The 18,914-nt window shown below is 45.7% G+C and overlaps 1 protein-coding gene across 3 annotated transcripts in view; it reads left to right on the top strand.

Moving 5' to 3' along the window:
* The window catches only part of CCAR2 (cell cycle and apoptosis regulator 2), a 100,499-nt gene that overhangs the window by 46,653 nt on the left and 34,932 nt on the right, over window positions 1-18,914 (top strand). For all 3 annotated transcript variants that reach the window (XM_029603782.1, XM_029603785.1, XM_029603783.1), the window contains exons 10-14: window positions 2,961-3,074; window positions 3,872-4,035; window positions 5,916-6,120; window positions 6,954-7,103; window positions 7,266-7,436. In XM_029603782.1, coding sequence (XP_029459642.1) covers window positions 2,961-3,074; window positions 3,872-4,035; window positions 5,916-6,120; window positions 6,954-7,103; window positions 7,266-7,436 — 804 coding nt within the window. The remainder of the gene's footprint in view (window positions 1-2,960; window positions 3,075-3,871; window positions 4,036-5,915; window positions 6,121-6,953; window positions 7,104-7,265; window positions 7,437-18,914) is intronic.

Below are 18,914 nucleotides of genomic sequence, written 5' to 3'. Positions count from 1 at the left end.
CACTAGATCTCACAGAGGCCTATCTACATATCCCATTTTCAGTCGTGTGACCTTCCTTGTGGGTTGGTGACAGCACTGCACACATTTACAAAGATCTTAGTGGCTGCAACCCTTCAGAAGGGTGGACTGCTGGTATACCCATATCTGGACAACTGGTTCATTTGGGTGAAGACGGCGGACTTCTGTCAGCCGGTAGTACAATGGGTCCTAGAGAGGTTGAGGGCACTGGGCTGGGTAGGGAGGGAGCCTAGAGAAGAGCCATCTAATGTCATCCCATACCATGCAATTTCTGGGGGGACTCAATTTGATACCAGGATTGGTAAGGTGTTCCTCACGAAGGAGAGGATGGTGAAGCTACAGAGTCAGGTTTGCCACCTGTTGCGACTCAAGGTGCCCAGAGTTTGGAAGTATTTACAGGTCCTGGGTTCTAAGGCATCGACACTAGAACTGGTTTCCTGGGTGTTCGCACATATGAGGCCCTTTCAGAGAACGCTCCTCTCCTGCTGGAACTCATTAGAGGAGGAGTTTCAATTTCCTTTTCCACTCGGGGGAGTCCAGGTAGTGGCTTGGTTGGGTCACTATGGAACGGGGGACAGAATTGGAAATCCCAGATTCCGACACCAGCCTGTTTGATTGGGGTGTGGTATGTCAGGCATAGACAGCGTAAGGCCGATGGTTGATGGAGGAGGCCTCATGGTTTATCAGTTAGTAAAAGATGAGGGTGGTGCGCGTAGTCTTGTTTTCCTTTCTGCTATGGTTACAAGTTTGGGCGGTGTGACTTCTAGCGAATAATTCAATGGCGTATATCATCCGGCAAGGAGGCACTAAAAGTTGGATGGTTTCTCAGGAGGCTCGGCAGTTGGTTCACTGGGCGGAGCAGCACCTGGCAGTTCTAGCAGTGTCTCATATAGCTGGGGTGGACAACATGCAGGTGGATTTTCTCAGCAGGCAAAAGTTGGGAGCCGTTGGAGGAAGGAACGCTTCTCATTTGGGCCAGGTGGGGATTGGCTGCATGGATTTGATGACATCTAAACAAAATGCCAAGGTACCGCGGTTTTATATTCGCAAGCGTGACTATGGAGCAGAATGAATCGATGCTCTGGTACTTCTGTGACATGGGGATTCTTCTTTATGACTTTCCCCTATGGCCAGTGGTGGTAAAAATTGCTGCGACGCATAGAGAAACATCCAGGGTGAAGTGATCCTAGTGGCTCCGAAGGGGTCATGTCAGCCAGGGTTTGTGGACCTAGTAAATTTAGCGGTGGTTGGACTGCTAGATCACCTTCCAAGTCTGTTACGTCAGGGTTCAATATTTTCAGATCAGGCGGATCGCTTCTGTCTCACGGCTTGACTTTTGAGAGGAGACACTTGAGATGAAAGGATTATTATGGAGACATCATCGCCACCTTGCTGCAAGCCAGGCTGCCATCCACATCTTTGACCTACATTAGGGTGTGGAAGATTTTTGAGGCTTCGTGTATCGAGCAAGACGTTCAGCTTACTTGGGTTTCAATTTACCATTGCTTGACCTTTCTGCAAATAGGTCTAGTGAAGGGTCTAGCCTATAATTCCCTTTCGGTACAGGTGGCTGCTTTAAGCTGTCTTCAGGGTAAGATTCAGGTAGTGTCCCTGGCCTCCCATCCAGATATGATTCAATTTCTTTGAAAGGACGAAACACTTGTGGCCGCCGGTGCAGAAGGTGTGGAATCTTAATTTGGTTCTGAGGGTGTTGTGTGAGGCTCCGTTCAAGCCATTGTGGAGGATGACTCTAAAGATTTAAACCTAGATATGTTTTTTTGGGGTTTTTTTTAGTTGCTTCAGGCGTTGTCTTGTACAGATCCTTTTTCTTCAGTTTACGGAGAATGGGATGTCCTTGTGAACAGTACCCTCGTTTCTGTCGAACGTGGTTTCTGCTTTTCTTCTTAGTCAAACAGTGGAACTTCCAGCCTTTTCCTAATTTGGATGTGAGGTGGGCATTGTTGAGGTGTCCAGAGATCTGTTTATCTCTTTGTGCTTTAGAATGGACTAAGGAATGGGTGCAAAGCATCCAAGGCTACTATTGCTTGCTGGCTGTAGAATGTGATTGACTTGGTGTACATTTGCTGAGGTCGTCCGGTACCGGAGGGTCTAAGGGCTCACTTGACTTGGGCGCAGACGACCTCCATGGGCCGAGTGTTAGCTGGTGTTTTCACCACAGGAAATCTATTGGGCGGCTACTTGGAAGCCTTACAGACTTTTGCCAGACATTAGAGATTGGATATTCGACATCTGGACTCCACCAGTCTTGGAGAGAGTGAATGCGAGCGGGGCTATCACATTCCCACACAACATAGGGTAGCTTGGGTACATTCCAGGAGTCTGGACTGATCTGGGATATAAACAGGAAAGGAAAATTGGTTCTTAGCTGCTAATTTTTGTTCCTAGAATATCAGATCAGTCCAGAACCTCACTCATTCAATAAAGCCTGCTCGAAATGGCAGTATAGTTTGTGATGTTATATGATGTTCTGCTTAGTTGTTTGGACGAATTTTCGATAGAGGCTCTACCTTCCTGTTGCTTGTTGAGTGCAGTTAAGAGCCTCGGTTATTGTTACAAATATTCTTATCATTGCTTATGTACAGGCCAAGCTGAGGAACTGCAGGTGACACACTGGGTTAAGCGGCAGTGACAGTAAAGCTTTTCTTCTCTGTCTTCATCTGCTGGCAGAGAGGCAAAACCCAAGAGTCTGGACTGTTCTGTGATATTCCAGGAACAAAAATTAGCAGGTAAGAACCAATTTTTCTTTCTGTATGCATGTATATGAGATTACACATGTATTGCCATGTTTGTTTATGCACATATATTGCCCCTTAAATGCATGCATTGCCATGTATGTATGTTTGTATGAGTCAGTATCTCACTGCATGTATGTACATGTGTGAATTACCATGTATATGGCTTCTCTCTGGCTCTCTTTTTAGGTCTTGTTAGTCTCCGCTCCAGGTTTGGAAGAATTTTATCGAAATTGTTTGTTGTACATTGAGGATCCTGATGGTTGGAATGAGAACTTGGAGCATCCAAGCAAGCAGATCAAGGTGTGACCCTGCATGTTCCCTGGGGTGGGGGGGAGAGGGGGCTGGATTCAGTGTTTCAGAATTCTGTGGGGGTTAGGGGAAGGACAAGTGGGAGGAACTCTGAGGCAATTGTGAAGGCAGAGATTCTGCGATGCTAGTGTTTGCGGGCATTGGGTAAGAGCTGTTTATGGGGAATGCCAATGTGCATGTTTCAGGATCCTTTGTGTAGGGACACTGGACTGTGAGGGGGCATAAGGATTAGACAGAGCCAGTCCCAGAGGATCCTGTGGGAGATGGAGTGGGCATTTTAGGGCCATATCATGTAGATACTATGGAGGGGGATTTTGCAGAGCCAGTGTCTTGATGGCACTTGGGTAGAGGTGGGGCTTATCAGGACTCAGCAGAGTATCTTATTGGATTAGGGGAGGCCCTTCAGGGCCAGTGTCTAGAGATACTGTTAGGGAGGAGGGAGCTCTGCAGCGAGAGTGCTCTGGTTATCTGTGATTTTTGGGAGATGGAGCTTCCATGAGGAAAGGTAGGTATGTTGGAGATATAGGAAAGCTAGGGATGTCATGGATATGTGAACATGCTAAACCTTTACTCAACACCGTGCCCCATGTACTGTAGCCAGTAATGTTTCCATGTGTGTATGTATCTTGGCTCCCTGACTCATAGTGTTGCTGGAATCTTGGAGGCTCTTTCTGTGCACCTTGTGAGCATTTGTGAATTGGATGTTGCACTGTCTCCTGGTCCGTGTTTCATTTGTCTCTTAGCTGTTTGAGATGTTTTATGCCTGTATGTTGATTTTCCTTATTTAGTTCTTGCTAGGAAGGAAAGGGGAAGAAGCTGTAGCCATTGGGGGGGAATGGTCCTCTTCCCTGGATGGAGCAGACCCTGAGCGGGATCCCCTGGTGTTGATCCGAACAGCCATACGTTGCACTAAGGCCCTGACCGGAATAGATTTGAGTCGCTGCACTAACTGGTGAGTGCAATCCTCGGCCATCATCTTAAATTTAAACTAGACTTGGGGAAGGCAGAAACTTTATCTATATAAACATATAAGGTAGAGAGGATTAGCTGTGGGGAGGGATGAAAATGCCATGTAATAGCAGTATAAGGGAGGCAGCAGGGAAGGATGGAGAAGAGAGAGCCAATAAGACAGCAACAAGAAAGAAGAAGAGCAGCAGCAGAAGAAGAGAGAAGGCATTGAGTATCTTGGAGAGTCTTCAGGGCAAATGCTTGAAGTTTTGTCAACAGAATTACAGACCTAGAGGAACTGTGGCAGAGGGTGGATCTGGGAGACACTGCAATCACTGAGTCTTGATGTAGTGGGAAATAGATTGTGGTAGTGACCAGTGCAAGATGTGATCTCTTCAGAGTAGAATAGAGAAAAAAGGGGAGGAGTAGGACCCAATACACTGGGGACACAGTGGAAGCTAGTGAATGAAAGGGTGGGGTAGGTTATATATAGAAAGCTTCATCAGCACGCTAGAAGGTGGCAGTTTCCATAGAAAAAGAAATATTTGATATGAAGGAGGAAGGCTCTGAGCAAATACTTCTTTGCTGATTGTACCTTTACTGGTTAGGTTGTACACCCTTTTTTTCCGGTAAGTTGGTGCATAAAATCTTAAAGATTACTGAGAGGGTTCCAGATGCCTGGAATAGTCTCCCGAGAGAGAGGTGGTAGAAAGCAGCACTGTGACAGAATTCAAAGTGAATGTGCGCCAGACTCAGAGGATGGCAAGAGAAGGGACGTGGGTTAAAAAATATTTATTTGGGGGAAGGAAGGGGTCTAGATCTTGGATTAGGTAGGGGAGCACATCTACCCAAAACGATACAGGATCCAACGTGGGAGAGGCAGTGGGCTATTAACTTCCCAGCAAAAGGTGGCCAGTTAGAGCAGCACAAGCTGCCTCACTGGTCTGATATGGAGTAGTGGGGCATTGCCTAGCCTGGACTCTAGGACAGTTTGGTTATAATGCTCAGCTTGTATCAAAAAGCCTGGAAAGCAACCCCCTGCAGGCAGACACCTTTTTTACAACTGACAGCTGGGGGATCTTAAGGAAGAGGATGATGGGTGAAGATCAAAGTTAGAGCAATGCAGATTAGATGGTTAAATGGTCTTTGCCGGCATCTGCTATTTTATTTCCTTCCACCCTTCGCTCAGTGACTGCTGCTTTCCCACTCCTACCCCTATTGCTTTCCTTCCTCCTTCTGCCCTTGCTCCCTCCCTCCCCCTCTCTCTCTTTCTGTCTCCAACCTTTGCATCCCACCCCCTTGCTCAGTGGCCGCTGCTTGCCCAGCCTCTCCCTCAGCAGCCCCTGTTCTTGCATAGGTCACTTTTGCCCTAGGAGTACTGTCCCGGCGGGTCTGTGCATTGCACCAAGCCATCAGCTTTTGGGATAGAGAATGGGTGCAGCCACTTGGATGGAGAACACTTAATGTTCTGTTGAAGATACATATTAGCTGATTTATTTTCCATTTTATTTCCGTTGATTCCAGTCTCTATTTTTGGATTGCCTTTGCCGTCACCATGGTAACTGAACTTTGCTTAAACATAGCCAAATCCTGATAATTAATTTACAGGGGGAGAACAAAACAAGAGGGGTGGTGGCATATATATATATATATATGTGAAGATGGGATTTTACAAAAGGGTAAAAGAAAGAGTACTGACGGACCAAAGGGTGTGGAGCCAGAATCATGGATAATACCTGAGCCAGTACTGAGCCCTGGGGCTGTAGGCTGTACCATGGAAATAGCATTCTGTGCGCCTAGCGGGATAGGGCAGTGATATCTTTTACAGGGCTGCAGCCCCAGAGTCGTCGTTACCCTACGTTTACCTTTGCACTGCTCCACCAGGTACCGTTTTGCTGACTTCCGGTACGTGTGCCCTGGGACATCGCAGCGTGTAACGAAGGCGGCGGTGTTCCTCCCGGACCTGTGGTCTTGTATGCCCTCCCTCGTGGAATGGGAAGCCCTGTGTCAGCAGAAAGCGGGCAGCAAAGAGGCAGAATCGCCGCCCTCCGCCTCATCGCCGTCGCTGAAGGAGGAGGAAGCAGAAAAGGCAAGCAGACACTCACGCGGGGGGGGGGGTGTCGGGAGACTTCCAGCAAGTTGCCCCACTCATTAGAAAATAGCTCCAGAGCAGGTGGGGTTGATCTGTAGATAAGATCCTGGGGGGGGGGGGGGGGGGGGGGGGGGGGTGCTGGAATGTGTCCAGTCTCCTTTTCATTGTGCTGCTGGAATTTTTTTTTGGCGGGGGGGGGGGGGGGGGGGGGAGGGGAGGGGGTGTTGCCACATACATTTTAATACTTTTCAGTGAGGAGTTGCAATTGATATAGAAAATGATAAATAAGAGCAGCCGGAATAATAGCCTGGGGGCTACATAAGCCGGCCCCGCCCATTTCTGCATGAATGCGTATGCAGCCACTGCGGCAGACTAGTAATGAAGAATTGTCTAACAGTAACCGAAGTGTAGACTTAACCTTTCACTGCTATAAGAAGCAGCCTAATACTAGAAAAAGGGATAAAGGTGCAGGATACTGAGAGAAAGGGGAAGAAAAGCATAAAGAGCGTGTCAGCAGCTCCACTGGGTGCTGTATTCGGGCGGAGAGTGGAGTGGGGGGTGGGGAGAAATTTGAGGGCGGGGCTTTTGTCCTTTGGTTTTTTTTCTTTTCAAGGAAGCCCAAAAATGGAAGCCATATGTTTTATATAGTATTATTCTCTCTTCATTTCCAGGTTTCTCCGTGTCATGCATATGCCTGCATTTAGACAGGTCTTTGTTCTGATAATTTAGCTGGGTTTTGTTGCATTTTGTACGCTTGGCCAATGCGCTTTACAATTACAAAGTCGCAAACAGGAAATGAGCCTTGATTTTTTTTTTTTACTAATTTTCAGCATGAAGTTGAGAACCCGGAGGAGGAGAATGTGACAGCCATTGGCTATCCCTCGATTTTTGCCCGCCCACGGCAAGGCTTCAGCTGCACTCTCATGTCCCTCTGGGCCATGTTGGAGTACAGGAAACAGAAGGAGAGGCTCTCCTTCGAGGTAGGGATCATTCTGCGACAGGACTAGCTGAGCTTGGATTCTGGGGGTCTCCTGAGGATCAGCTGAGCTGTGCTAAAGCACCCCCAAATCCCCTATGCCTCCGATCTAGTTTCCCTTTGGCTCCCTTTGTCTGTTGCTGACTGCTCCTCTTGTTGTCCTTAGGTTTCTGTTCTAGTGGAATTCTTTCAGGAGATGTTGCAACGAGATTTTGGTTATAAGATTTACAAGGGTTTGCTGAGTCTGCCAGAGGTGCAGGAGGCAACAGCAGAGGGCAAGAAACCAGAGGTGGAAAAGGAGGAAGAATTACAGGAGCATGTGAAGTCTGAGGAAGAGGTCAGTGTGCCAGCCATGGTGTGGGCAAGTCCTGTACACCCCTATCAACCCTTATTCTTTTCTCTTTACTGACTATTTAGTGCTCAGCATATCACATATACCAATCACTGTGTCCGGCACCGTCATGGCTATAGTGACACATGGTTCTGTGACCCACTCCCTGCTTCTGCAGTGAGTATGATCACTATACCAGTGGCAGAAATTCAAAGCCAGCACTTTAATGGAGGGCCAGCAGGAAGAGTGGGCTGCAGGGGGGCGAACGTGAGGACCTACAGCCACTGGCAATGGAGGGAGGATTCCACTACTACTGGGATGATGGTCTTGGAGGTGGAGAGGAGGAGGAGGAGGGGGATACAGAAAGAAAGTGAAAGGCAGAAGGCATCAGACTTAGAAGAAAAGGAGGCCCACATTTTTTAGTGAGTGTGTATGTTCACCCTATATTAATTTTTTTTTTTGCATAGCTATCTCATTTTGTTTTGGGATTTCATATGGCTGCTTTTTGGATGATAATTGGACGTCAAGGGTTTGAATACCCCGATGAAAAGGCAAATGTTATTTCAGGAAGCTAAAGGCCTGAAAGCTTCTGTGATTTTAATTCAAGAAGCTCACTTGAGGAGAAAAGATGAACATTTGTCGAGGAACAGATCACATTGTTTTATGCTTTCTGTTTTTAAAAGGGAAATAAATACAGTGGGGTGGGGATTTTAATTTTGAAGGATTTGATGGCTGATATTTTTGAGGTGTGAAGAGATATGCTAGGTAGATATTTTTTTAATTAAGATGAAACTTCATTCAGTGATTTACACAAAAGTTAACATTTATACCACTGGTTGTGATCAGGGTGCTTTGTACAAGTTATTAAATATTTTGGGAACTGTTTAGAGGGACAGGTGATTTTAAGGGGGCACTTTCTTTGGACAGTTCTATGGGGACAATTATGTCCTCCAAGTCTGAGAAAAATTGGGACATCTGATTTCAGTTTTGGGTTTAATTGATATGTGGAGAATTTTACATATGTCTATCTGAGATTGCTTTTTATTTCTAAGCCCCATAAGATATATTCTAGAATTGATTTTTTTTGGTGGATAAATATCTTTGTTTTTGAGGGGGGGGGGGGTTTGAATTCAAAGGCCAAAATTGAGAATATAACCTGGTCTGAGCATGGCCCCAGTTGGATCAGTTGCTCTTATAGACCTCGATTCCGGGAGATTTGGAGGGTGAATGATAGTTTATTAGATGGTGAAGAAATTTGTCATTGCCTGGAGACTGATATGCAAGAATATTTTCAGTTTAATATTAAAGATGATATTAGCCCTCAGAACTGTCATGCAAGGTAAACTGATAGCTTGGATGGTAACAAGGAAAAGGAGGAAAGTTGTATTAAAATACAGGAATATATTCATTCCCTAGGAGGTCTCCATAAGAAGGGTAATGATCCCTCTATCCTGAGGAAATTAGAGGTGGAACAAAGAAAGTTAAAATCACTTTATGTAGAAAAGACTCCCAGAAATTGACTCTGATTAATATCTTATTTTGAATATGGTAATAAAGCAAGAAGGCTGTTAACTTTGAAATTTTCTATAAATAATTTTCTATATATAATAATTGTCCTTCAACACACGGCGATAGCCTTTGATCGAATCATTTTCTAGTTCTGAGTCCTTTTTGTTCTTTTGGAATTCTATTTTTATATATTAAAGATATGACTGGCTCTTTTTTATTTGACTACTAAGATTAGGAAACATTTTGCCCAGTTTTATCATAATTAAGAAAGATGTCTCTGTTAATGATACTCTGCTGATGAGTATCTAAGTACTGTAATTCTTCCAGAATTATCCCCCGGGGGACAACTTAATCTCTGGATTTACATGGAGTTTTGACCAAATTTTACAAAAGATTTGGGAACAAGGTTGTGTGGATGCTGGTGTAACTATTTAATTCCTTGTTAAATGAGGGTTTTTTGGCCTCCCTCCACTGTTATTCCGAAAGAGGAAAGAGACGTATTGTGTGGTTCCTATCGACCAATCTCTCTGCTGAATTTAGTCATTAAGGGACCTGTATCCAAAAGCCTTTTAGAGGGATAATTGAAATGTTTTCTGTCTAAATGTCTAAATCGTGTTCCCTGTAAATCGTGATATTAAAAGTGTTATGCAGCTATATTCTAGCCGGATAAATTGGGGGCGTTTCGGGACAGGTAAGAGGCGCTCCAAGGAGGAATGAAGTTAGCAGGATAAGTTAATCGGCTAACTTTGATATTCGAAGTTAGCCAGTTAACCTGTCCCGTTAACTCTGGCCGCGCCGTTGGGCTGGTCTAAAGTTAGCCAGCTATATTCAGCTGGCAGTTCCTAAACTTTGGTGCTATTATATGGCAGCCCAATTGAGGCTTCTATTTGATTGGTTCTTTAGGAGGACTAAGCAGTGAGTACTTTTTAGGAGTGCTCCCTTTCGAATATTATTTCGGCTTACATAAGAGACTCCAATGCCCAGGGACACCAACGAATTCTTTTACTACATTGACTAGCAGAACGTGGGATTTATGAAAGAAATGGCTATAATAGGAGACCGTGAATATGTTTATTTCTCACTAGTTCGATTTAATGGTGAATTTTTGCCAGGTGCAGAGAGGGGGGATAAAAATTGGGAATCCGTGGGGCTTTGTTTTATGGGGAAGGCTTGGAGGGGGGAGGGGGGGTGGTTCAAGGCATGCCCTCCTTTTGAAACTCTTAAGAAGACATTTCATTTATAAGAGAGAGATTTTCCTTTTTGCAACTGAAGCATTTTTTTTTGAAGGAGGGGGAATTAAAAAAGATCTACCTAAAAATTCTACCGTATTTGAAACTCTGGGTATCAAGCCTCCTAGAAATAGAGGCCTTATCTCCAAGTTGTATTCTTTATTAAGCCTTCAGCTATCTCAAAAACCTAAACATATGTTGGCTTAGGAATGAGATTTGAGGTTTGAATTAGATGTGAAAGAATGGGAATTTTGCTTTCTTAAAATTGTAAAGTCTATCTCAGGTAATTAGTAGAAAATGGTATAAAGTACTTTTTAAATGGTATCTTACTTCTAAGCTACATAAAATGTATCCCTTTGTGAGCAGTCTATGTTGGCACAGGTGCCCTCAGGAAGGCACCTTTTATAATCAGTACTGGGATAATGTGGGAGAGTTTATTAATGCTATAACTACTGGAAATATGAAGTGGGAACCACAAATGTGCTTGCTTGCTGGGAATGCCGCATCCGGATGACCCTTCTATAGTGATGGCTTTGCTCCTTCGGTGTTTTCTTGCAGCGTGCTGTGACATTGCTTTCTAGTGGAAGAAACCTTTTTTGCTCTCCATGGACTCTTTTTCTGCAGCGTATGTGGAGGGTAAATTGAGCGCTATAAAGTATTAATAAAACAAAAAGGAGGGGGGGGGGGGGCGGAACCAAGATGGCCGCCTGAGAGAACGCTACTCCTCGCTGCTCAGCAATCTCCTCGAGAATCTTTGGATTTATCGTTTTTTTGGATTTCTTTATCGTCATGCCCGCATAAAAGGAAGGGGATGGTTAGAGTTTTTCTGTCTGAACCTAACCTCCCCACTGACCAGCGATTGATTTGTGAGTTTGCGATCCCCACTACAGAACCGAGGGCTGTTAACCCCGCTGGTGAAACAGAGAGGAGCCCTGTTTTCACCTGGGGAAATATCGCTGAGCCCTCCTGACCCACGACAGCAGCTGTTGGCTTCTTCCTCAGGGGACGCTGCCTGCACTGAGGCACCAAGAGGAAGCCGCATCGGATTGCCTCTGTCGGACAGAGCTGTTGGCGTTATGCCTGATCGGGTGCTGACCTCTTCCCCTGCCCAGCGGCTGGAGATCCCCAGGGTGAGTGTTGGTGCTACTCTCCCGTTTACAGCTATTGGGAATGTGTTTGCTGCTGGAGCTGGGACAGTGGGTCAGGTTCCCCAGGAGATTTTGAGACCGGCTGTTATCACGCTAGAATCCCTGTGGGATTTAATAGCAGGTTTGTCTACTACTTTCAAGGAGCAGACCCAATGCTTAGAAACTGTTTCTTCAAAATTGGATATGGTTGCCCGAGACCACCAGCGAATCCTTTTAGATCACTTTAACTCTATTCAGAAGTTGGAGGAAGATGTTAAAAATCTAAAAGACACTAATGCAGCTATTATTCGGGACCGTTTATCCTCTGTTAGGAGGTTGGAATTTTTGGAAAATTCCCTTCGACATTTAAATCTGCGGCTGCTAAATTTCCCAAAGGTGCATGGTGAACTGCCTTTGATTGCCTTTAAAAAATATCTGGGTGAGATATTAAAAATTTCCCCGGATTTGGTTCCTGCTACTAAGAAGATTGTTTTCCTCTCTCAGAAGCAAAATTCACCACAGCCTAATATAGAAGGAAATCTCTCCAACTTAACTGAATATTTAGAGAATTCCTCAGTGGAAGATACTGGCAGATTAACTCTGTTAGTTTACTTTTATTTGGAGCAAGATTTAAACCTTGTTATGTGTTCTTATTTCAAGTGTTATAAATATTCCATATCTGGGGGGGGGGGGGGGCTTAGTCCGAGTCTATCCAGACTTAGCTAAGACCACCCAGATACGCCGAAAGGCATTTCTGAATATGAGATCTGCAATTATTTCTCTTGGTGCAAGTTTTCTTTTGCGATACCCATGCAAATGCATAATTAAGTTACAGGTTGCTATTTTTTCTTTTTCTTTTTCTTTATATAGGGGTATTATTGTTCTCCTTTTTTCCCCATTCTCCCCTCCCCAATTTCCTCTATGATGATGGAGAGTTTGAAAATGTTGTTTTTGAAATGATAACTTTGAAAATAATTGTTTCCTTGTAATATACTCCAAAAATTTCTGTTACAAAGTATTTTTACTTTGTGGTTGTAATGAAAAAGCTTAATAAAAAAAAAATGTTTTGCTATTTAGTATTCTTTTATAGCAGGAGCCAACCAGAGTGTGTTCAATGTGGGTGATGCTGTATGGATTATTATTGTCCTTTATGTTATTGATGGAATATGTGCTGGTTGTGTGTGTTTGGGGGGGTTGGGGTAAACAAAATTAAGTTTTTGATGTACTGAGCATGTACAGGACTTCCCACGCAAACACCCGTTCCAGAACTCTCTTTATTCTATAACAAAACTAGTTGAATTCCTGGTATAAGTTGCTGTGCAGGGAGGAGGGCGGGTGTCGCATGGCTTATTCATCCTGCTATCTACAGAAAACACAGTTTTCTGTCGATAAGTAGGCTGTGGAGTCCCAAGCTGAGGCTGCTGTAGACTGTTATATTCCCTGTATGTACCCAGATCAGTCCAGACTCCTGGTTTGTATCCCTACCAGCAGATGGAGACAAACAAAGTTTCACTGACACTGTACTTAACCTAGTGTTCCACTTGCAGTCTCTCAGTATTTTTCTGTCTCCAGTGGATGGTTGATGTTGCAAAACCTGCAGTCTGGAGATATCTGAAAAAAAAAAAGAAAAAGAGAAATAGAGAGAATTTCTTTATCCTCCCAGGGGTTTGTGAGGTCCTGGTGGGGCCATCCCCCCTGGTTTTGAGGCGGATGAGCCTCAAAACCAGGGCTCATCCGCTGTGGGGTGGACATCTGGTGGAAATCTGGTGATCCATGACCTTCATCCCCCCATGAGGTAGCGGTGGCCCGGCTGACGGCTCTGCATCTGCAAACTGGAGCGGCAGGGAAGTATTCCTTTTTCTTGTTTGCAAGTGCTAGTGCTTAAAGTTTAAATTAAAAAAAAGAAAAAAGAAAGCCAGTAGCAGAGTCTACCCTTTCATCCTGTGGCTGCGGCTTGACAAGTAATTGAGGGCCAGAGGCAGAAGCTTGTGGCGGCTGTCCAGTGAGTTCCCCGGTGGAAGTAAGCGTTTTCCCACTGTGTGGCCCAACTCACTGGTGCATGCTTCTCGAGGCCACTGGCATGGTGTGCAGCACTTCTTGTCGCGCCTGAGGGGATCGAGCGGTAAACTAAACAGGCAGGGTTTATGCTCCATATGTGTTAAGGGGGACGAAGGCTCTTTGAGGGTCTCTCCTCCTGGGTCCCAATCTGCGTGGTGTCTCAGGTCTCCATGCCTTCAGCGAGTGAGGGGATTTTCAACGTGGGGGTGGCAGCCATTTTGTCTAAGGCAGCAAGACCTTCGGCAGCAGCATGTGGAGCAAGGAGATCCCCTCCAGTGCTGTCTCCTATAGTACCTGAAGTTGCTGATGGCAGGAGCAGTTCCGAGGAAGAAGATTTCCCTCTGGATTCAGCCAGTGTAGTTCCTGGGGATTTTCCCCTGGGGGGAATGAGGATGAGTCCCAGATTTGTTCTACTAATTTTGTCCTCTTGATGCACAAAGCTTATTTGGCAAAAACGGTGGCTGTAGAGCGCAGGAGCAGATCGGGCAGAAACTCTGGGTCCCAGTCTGCGGGGGAAGGGGCAGTTCCGAAAAGCAGCATACAGAAGGGCGCTTGCAGGACTGTGGGCCGGTTTGCAGCACCCTGGAATACGCAGGAGGACACAAATGAATCTGATGACCCTTATGCAGCACTAGGGGAGCCTCCTGGAATAGGGCCTTTGCCAAATGGTTTGACAGATATGGGTGCCATGGATGGAGATCCTGCAGAGGTGCCTGTAGCCCAAGGTCATGAGACTTTTCTGCAGGGATGAACGTTGGCCTTTGATTCCGATGGTGGTCCAAGAACTGGGAATCAAGGTGTTGCGGGAAGAAATCCGACTTGGAGGGTGTGGACCCCGTCCTGGATGGGTTGCGTGGCCCAGCGAAGGCTTTTCCTTTCCACAGATCTGTGAAGAAACTAGTGGATTGGGAGTGGAAAACCCCAGAATCTGGCTTGAGGTTCAGTAGAGCTATGTCCAAGCTTTACCCTTTGCTAGAGGAGACCTTGGAGCTCCTAGCTCTTGCCAAGGTTGATGCCTCAGTTTCAGCAGTCACCAAGAAGACTTTAGAGCAATGACGTTGTAGCATCCTTATGCAGAGGGCCTGTTTGCACTGGGTTCAGCAGTTACAGGAGACACAGTCTGTGGGTGGAGCGCATTTTATTTATTTATTTATTTATTTTAATTTTTTATATACCGGCATTCGCGATGGGAGTCGCATCATGTCGGTTTACAATTAACAGGGTGTGACAAGAGGAGAAAAACTTAGAACATTAACATGTGATATAAGAAGAAATAGCAGTTACAATAAAACAGGGACATAAAGTAACTTGGAAAGTAAGGAAAGCGATAGAAAATTAACAATGTGATAAAAAGAGTAACAAGGTAATATACCGTATATAATAAATTTATATAATATAATAAAATATAATATATAATATATAACATACCGTATATATAATATACCGTATATAATATACCGTATATAATAAAAGCAACATAAAAAACCTGCTCATTTAATGAGAAATAACATTATGGAGTTGTTAGAGTTTATGTTTACCCTGAGGGGAGGTCTTAGTTGATTTGGTTGAGAGAAAGTTCAATTTGTGTCTGGAAAGGCTTTCATAAATAACCAGGTTTTGAGTCTTTTTCTGAATGTAGGAAGGCAGGGTTCCTGTCTCAGTTCTGGTGGGATGGAGTTCCACAAGGTAGGTCCTGCTGCAGAGAAAGCCCTGTCTCTGAGCGTTGTATGGTGAAAGGTTTTGGCAGGTGGAACCTGTAGTGAATCTCTGTATGACTCTCTGATAGGTCTGGTAGAGGTATGTTTTTTAAATGGTATTTGGAGGTTAAGCGGAGAGAGTTGATGGAATGCTTTGTAGATGATGGTGATGGACTTGTATAAGATTCTATAGTGCACTGGCAGCCAATGTAGGTCTTTGAGAATCGGAGATATGGAGGCTGCTGTGGCTTATGGAGCAGATGCCTTTTATGATCTTATAAGAACCATCTCCAGGATCATGATGTTGGAGATATCAGCTAGAAGGTTGCTGTGGTTGAGAAATTGGTCAGCAGATGTGTGGTCCAAAGCTCAGTTAGAGGCTTTGCCTTTCAAGGGCAAGCTCTTATTGAGAGGACCTGGAACAGATTATGAAGCATCTGGGAGAGTCGAAGGTGCATAAGCTGCTAGAGGATAAACCTAGAGGATGGGAAGGATTTCCCTCTAGTCCTAGGTTTAGAGACAGGTGATGATTTTGCCAAGCTAAGGGGTCCAGTGGGCCTCGAAGGCAGCCCGCTGGAAGATCTCAGTCTTGGGTTCAGTCCTTTCGTGGTGGCAGGAGACTGACCAAGGACAATGCGAGTGCAGGGGCAGCAAAGGCCTCACAATGAAGCAAGTCTGGTCCACTCTTCGATTCTAGCTGTTAGAGGGTGGCTAATGCTCTTTTTTGAGGAGTGGGACAAAATTACCATGGACCAGTGGGTCTTAAGTATAATAAAAGATGGCTACGCATTAGAATTTGCTCATCCCATTTGAAATGCCTTCATGGTGTCCCTTGCACTCCTCTTGCCAAGTGCGTAGCTGTCCAAGGTATAGTGGACTGCCTGCGGCAACTGGGGGCAATAGTGCTGGTTCCGCCATCAGAGCAATGAGCGGTGAGGTACTCCATTTACTTTGTGTTGCCAAAGAAAGAGGGGTCCTTTCGCCCAGTTCTGGCCCTCAAGAGGGTGAATGTGGCCCGCAAAGTGCCACGTTTCCATATGGAGACTCAGCATGTTGGTTATCATGCGGTGCGAAAAGGGGAGTTCCTGGCATCTCCAGATTTGATAGAGGCTTATCTACATATAGCCATCAGACAGTAGCACCAGATGTTTCTCCGCTTTATGATTCTAGGAGAATATTTCCAGTTTCGGGCTCTTCCATTCAGTTTGGCAATGGCGCCGTGGACATTTACCAAGGTGATGGTAGTAGTGGTGGTGGCGGCCTTATGGAAGGAAGATGTGCTGGTGCATCCGCAGCAGGACAACTGGCTAATCCGAGCAAGGTCGGAGGAGCTCTGTTGGAAGTCGGTGCAGAAGGTGCTGCAACGATTGCAATCGCTAGGCTAGGTATTGAACTTTGCAAAGAGTCATCTCACCCCCTCCCAGACCCTGGACTAACTAGGGATTCGGTTCGACACGCAAGACGAAAAGGAATTCCTGATGGATGAGAAACTCTCGAAGTTGCAGAGGACAAGTTCGTCATCTTCTGAATTTGGAGGTACTCTCAGGGCGTGGGACTATTTGTAAGTCCTGGTCTCTATGGCTTCTATTGGCTTTGGTCCCTTGAGCTTTAGCTCACATGCAGCCTCTTCAGAGGGCTCTCCTATTCAATTGGAATCCGTTATTGGAGGAGTTTCACCTTCCTCAGGCTCGAAGGGGAAGGCAGGAGAGCCTCTTTTGGTGGCTTCTGCGTGCCAATCTGGAACGTGGTGTGGAGCTGAAGGTTTCAGATTGGGTGTTGGTTATCACCAATCCCAGCCTTTCGAGCTGGGGAGCGGTATGCCAGGATTGCCAGGGCTCGTGGTTGAAGAAAGAGGCTGTTTGGTCTATCAGTCGATTAGAGATGAGAACAGTCAAATGCGCTTTACTTGCCATTCTGCCATTATTGAGCGGGTGTCTGATCAGAGTCTTGTCAGACAACGCGATGACTGTGGCTTACATCATCCAACAAGGGGGTACTAAGAGACGGGGAGTGGCACAGGAAGTTCAGGAGTTTATTCTTTGGGCAGAACAGCATTTGGAGTGGATAGCGGCCTCTCACATTGCCGGAGTAGACAATGTTCAGGTGGACTTTTTAAGTTGGAGGACATTGGACCCCGGAGAGTGGGAGTTGTCCGTGAGTGCTATGGATCTAATTCACGACAGATGGAGGTTTCCTCATCTGGACTTAATGACCACCAGGGTGAACGCCAAGGCCTCACGTTTTTTCAGCAGGTGAAGAGAGTATGGGGCAGAGGGTGTCGATGCTCTGGTCTTACCTTGGCCCAAAGGAGTTCTGATTTATATGTTTCTTCCATGGCCACTGGTGGGCAAGGTGATATGGCGGATAGAGAAATATCCAGGTGACATGATTCTGGTGGCTCCAGAGTGGCCACGTCGACCATAGTTCACAGATCTCATAAACAGGGCCAAGGCTGCGAAAGAGGGGATATTCTGACCCAGTCATTACCACATTGTTGCAGGCCAGGCATTCTTCCACATATGCAGCATATGTGGACATTTGGAAAGTCTTTGAATCCCGGTGTATGGCCAATGGAATGCAATTTCTGCAGGCTTCAGTACCACATGTTTTTTCTTTTCTTCAAGAGGGATTGATCAAGGGGCTGGCTTATAACTCTTTTAGGGTGCAAGTAGCAGCTTTGAGCTGTCTACAAGGTAGTTTGCAGGGCCATGCTCTGTTGGCGCTTCTGGATGTCATACGTTTCCTATGAGGAGCAAAGAATTTTCAGCTTCTGGTGAGGAAGGCATGTCCGTCCTGGAATCTTAATCTGGTACTTAAAGGTTTGTGTGAGGCTCCATTCAAGCCACTCAGAAGGGCAACTTTGAAGGACTTGACTCTGAAGGTGGTCTTCCTGGTAGTTATATGTTCAGCCAGAAGGATTTCGGAGATCCAGGCTCTGTCGTGTCAGGATCCCTTTCTGCAGATCTTAGAGTCTGGGCTTTTGTTGCATACGGTGCCTTGCTACCTGCCCAAAGTGGTCTCATCTTTTCATGTTAATTGCTGGAGCTTCCAGCGTTTCCGGATTTGGATTCCTCTGGGCCTCATGTAAGGAAACTTATGCTGTTGGATGTGAAGAGGGCATTGTTGCGATATCTAAAAGTTACAAATGATTTTCATAGATCAGACCACCTTTTCATTCTCTAGAGTGGGCCAAAGAAGGGGTGGCAAGTGACTAAAGCTACGATTGCATCCTGGCTTAAGGAAGCAATTGCTTCGACATATATATCTACGGGTCATTTGGTGCCTGAAGGGTTGAGGGGACACTCGACACTCACTCAGGCGACCTCTTGGGCCGAGGTGCAGCAGGTGTCTCCTCCGGAGATTTGCACGGCAGCTATTTGGAAGTCGCAGCACACGTTTTCCAGACACTATCGCTTGGTTGTCAGGGCTTTGACACCCAGGGGTTTTTGCGAGTGTCCTGCGAGCAGGACTTGCGGGGTCCCACCCAGTTTAGTGGTGCTTAGGTGCATCCCAGAAGTTTGGACTGATCTGGATATGTACGGGGAAAGGAAAATTGGTTCTTACCTGCTAATTTTTGTTCCTGTAGTACCACAGATCAGTCCAGAGACCTAGCCAGTGTATGATGAGGAGAGTCTTCTGCTCGTTCTGTTGTTTGTATGATTGCACAGTTGTTGGTTGTCATGCTGGTTTTTTCTATATCCTTTTTAGGAACAGATTGTGCAATAGAGTTTTCAGTTTTTATGTCACCAGCCTCCTGTTCGTTGGGAGTGGGGTTGGAGGTTAAAGTTTGGCTGTGTAATCTCATCTTGGCTTTGGTAAAGGTCAGTACTGAGGGACCGCAGATGGTACACTAGGTTAAGTACA

The sequence above is a fragment of the Rhinatrema bivittatum genome, chromosome 5, assembly GCF_901001135.1.
Source record: "Rhinatrema bivittatum chromosome 5, aRhiBiv1.1, whole genome shotgun sequence".
Classification (NCBI taxonomy): Eukaryota; Metazoa; Chordata; class Amphibia; order Gymnophiona; family Rhinatrematidae; genus Rhinatrema; species Rhinatrema bivittatum.
The sequence above is the reverse complement of the archived record's forward strand: the minus strand, read 5'-3'. Positions and strand labels throughout refer to the sequence as shown.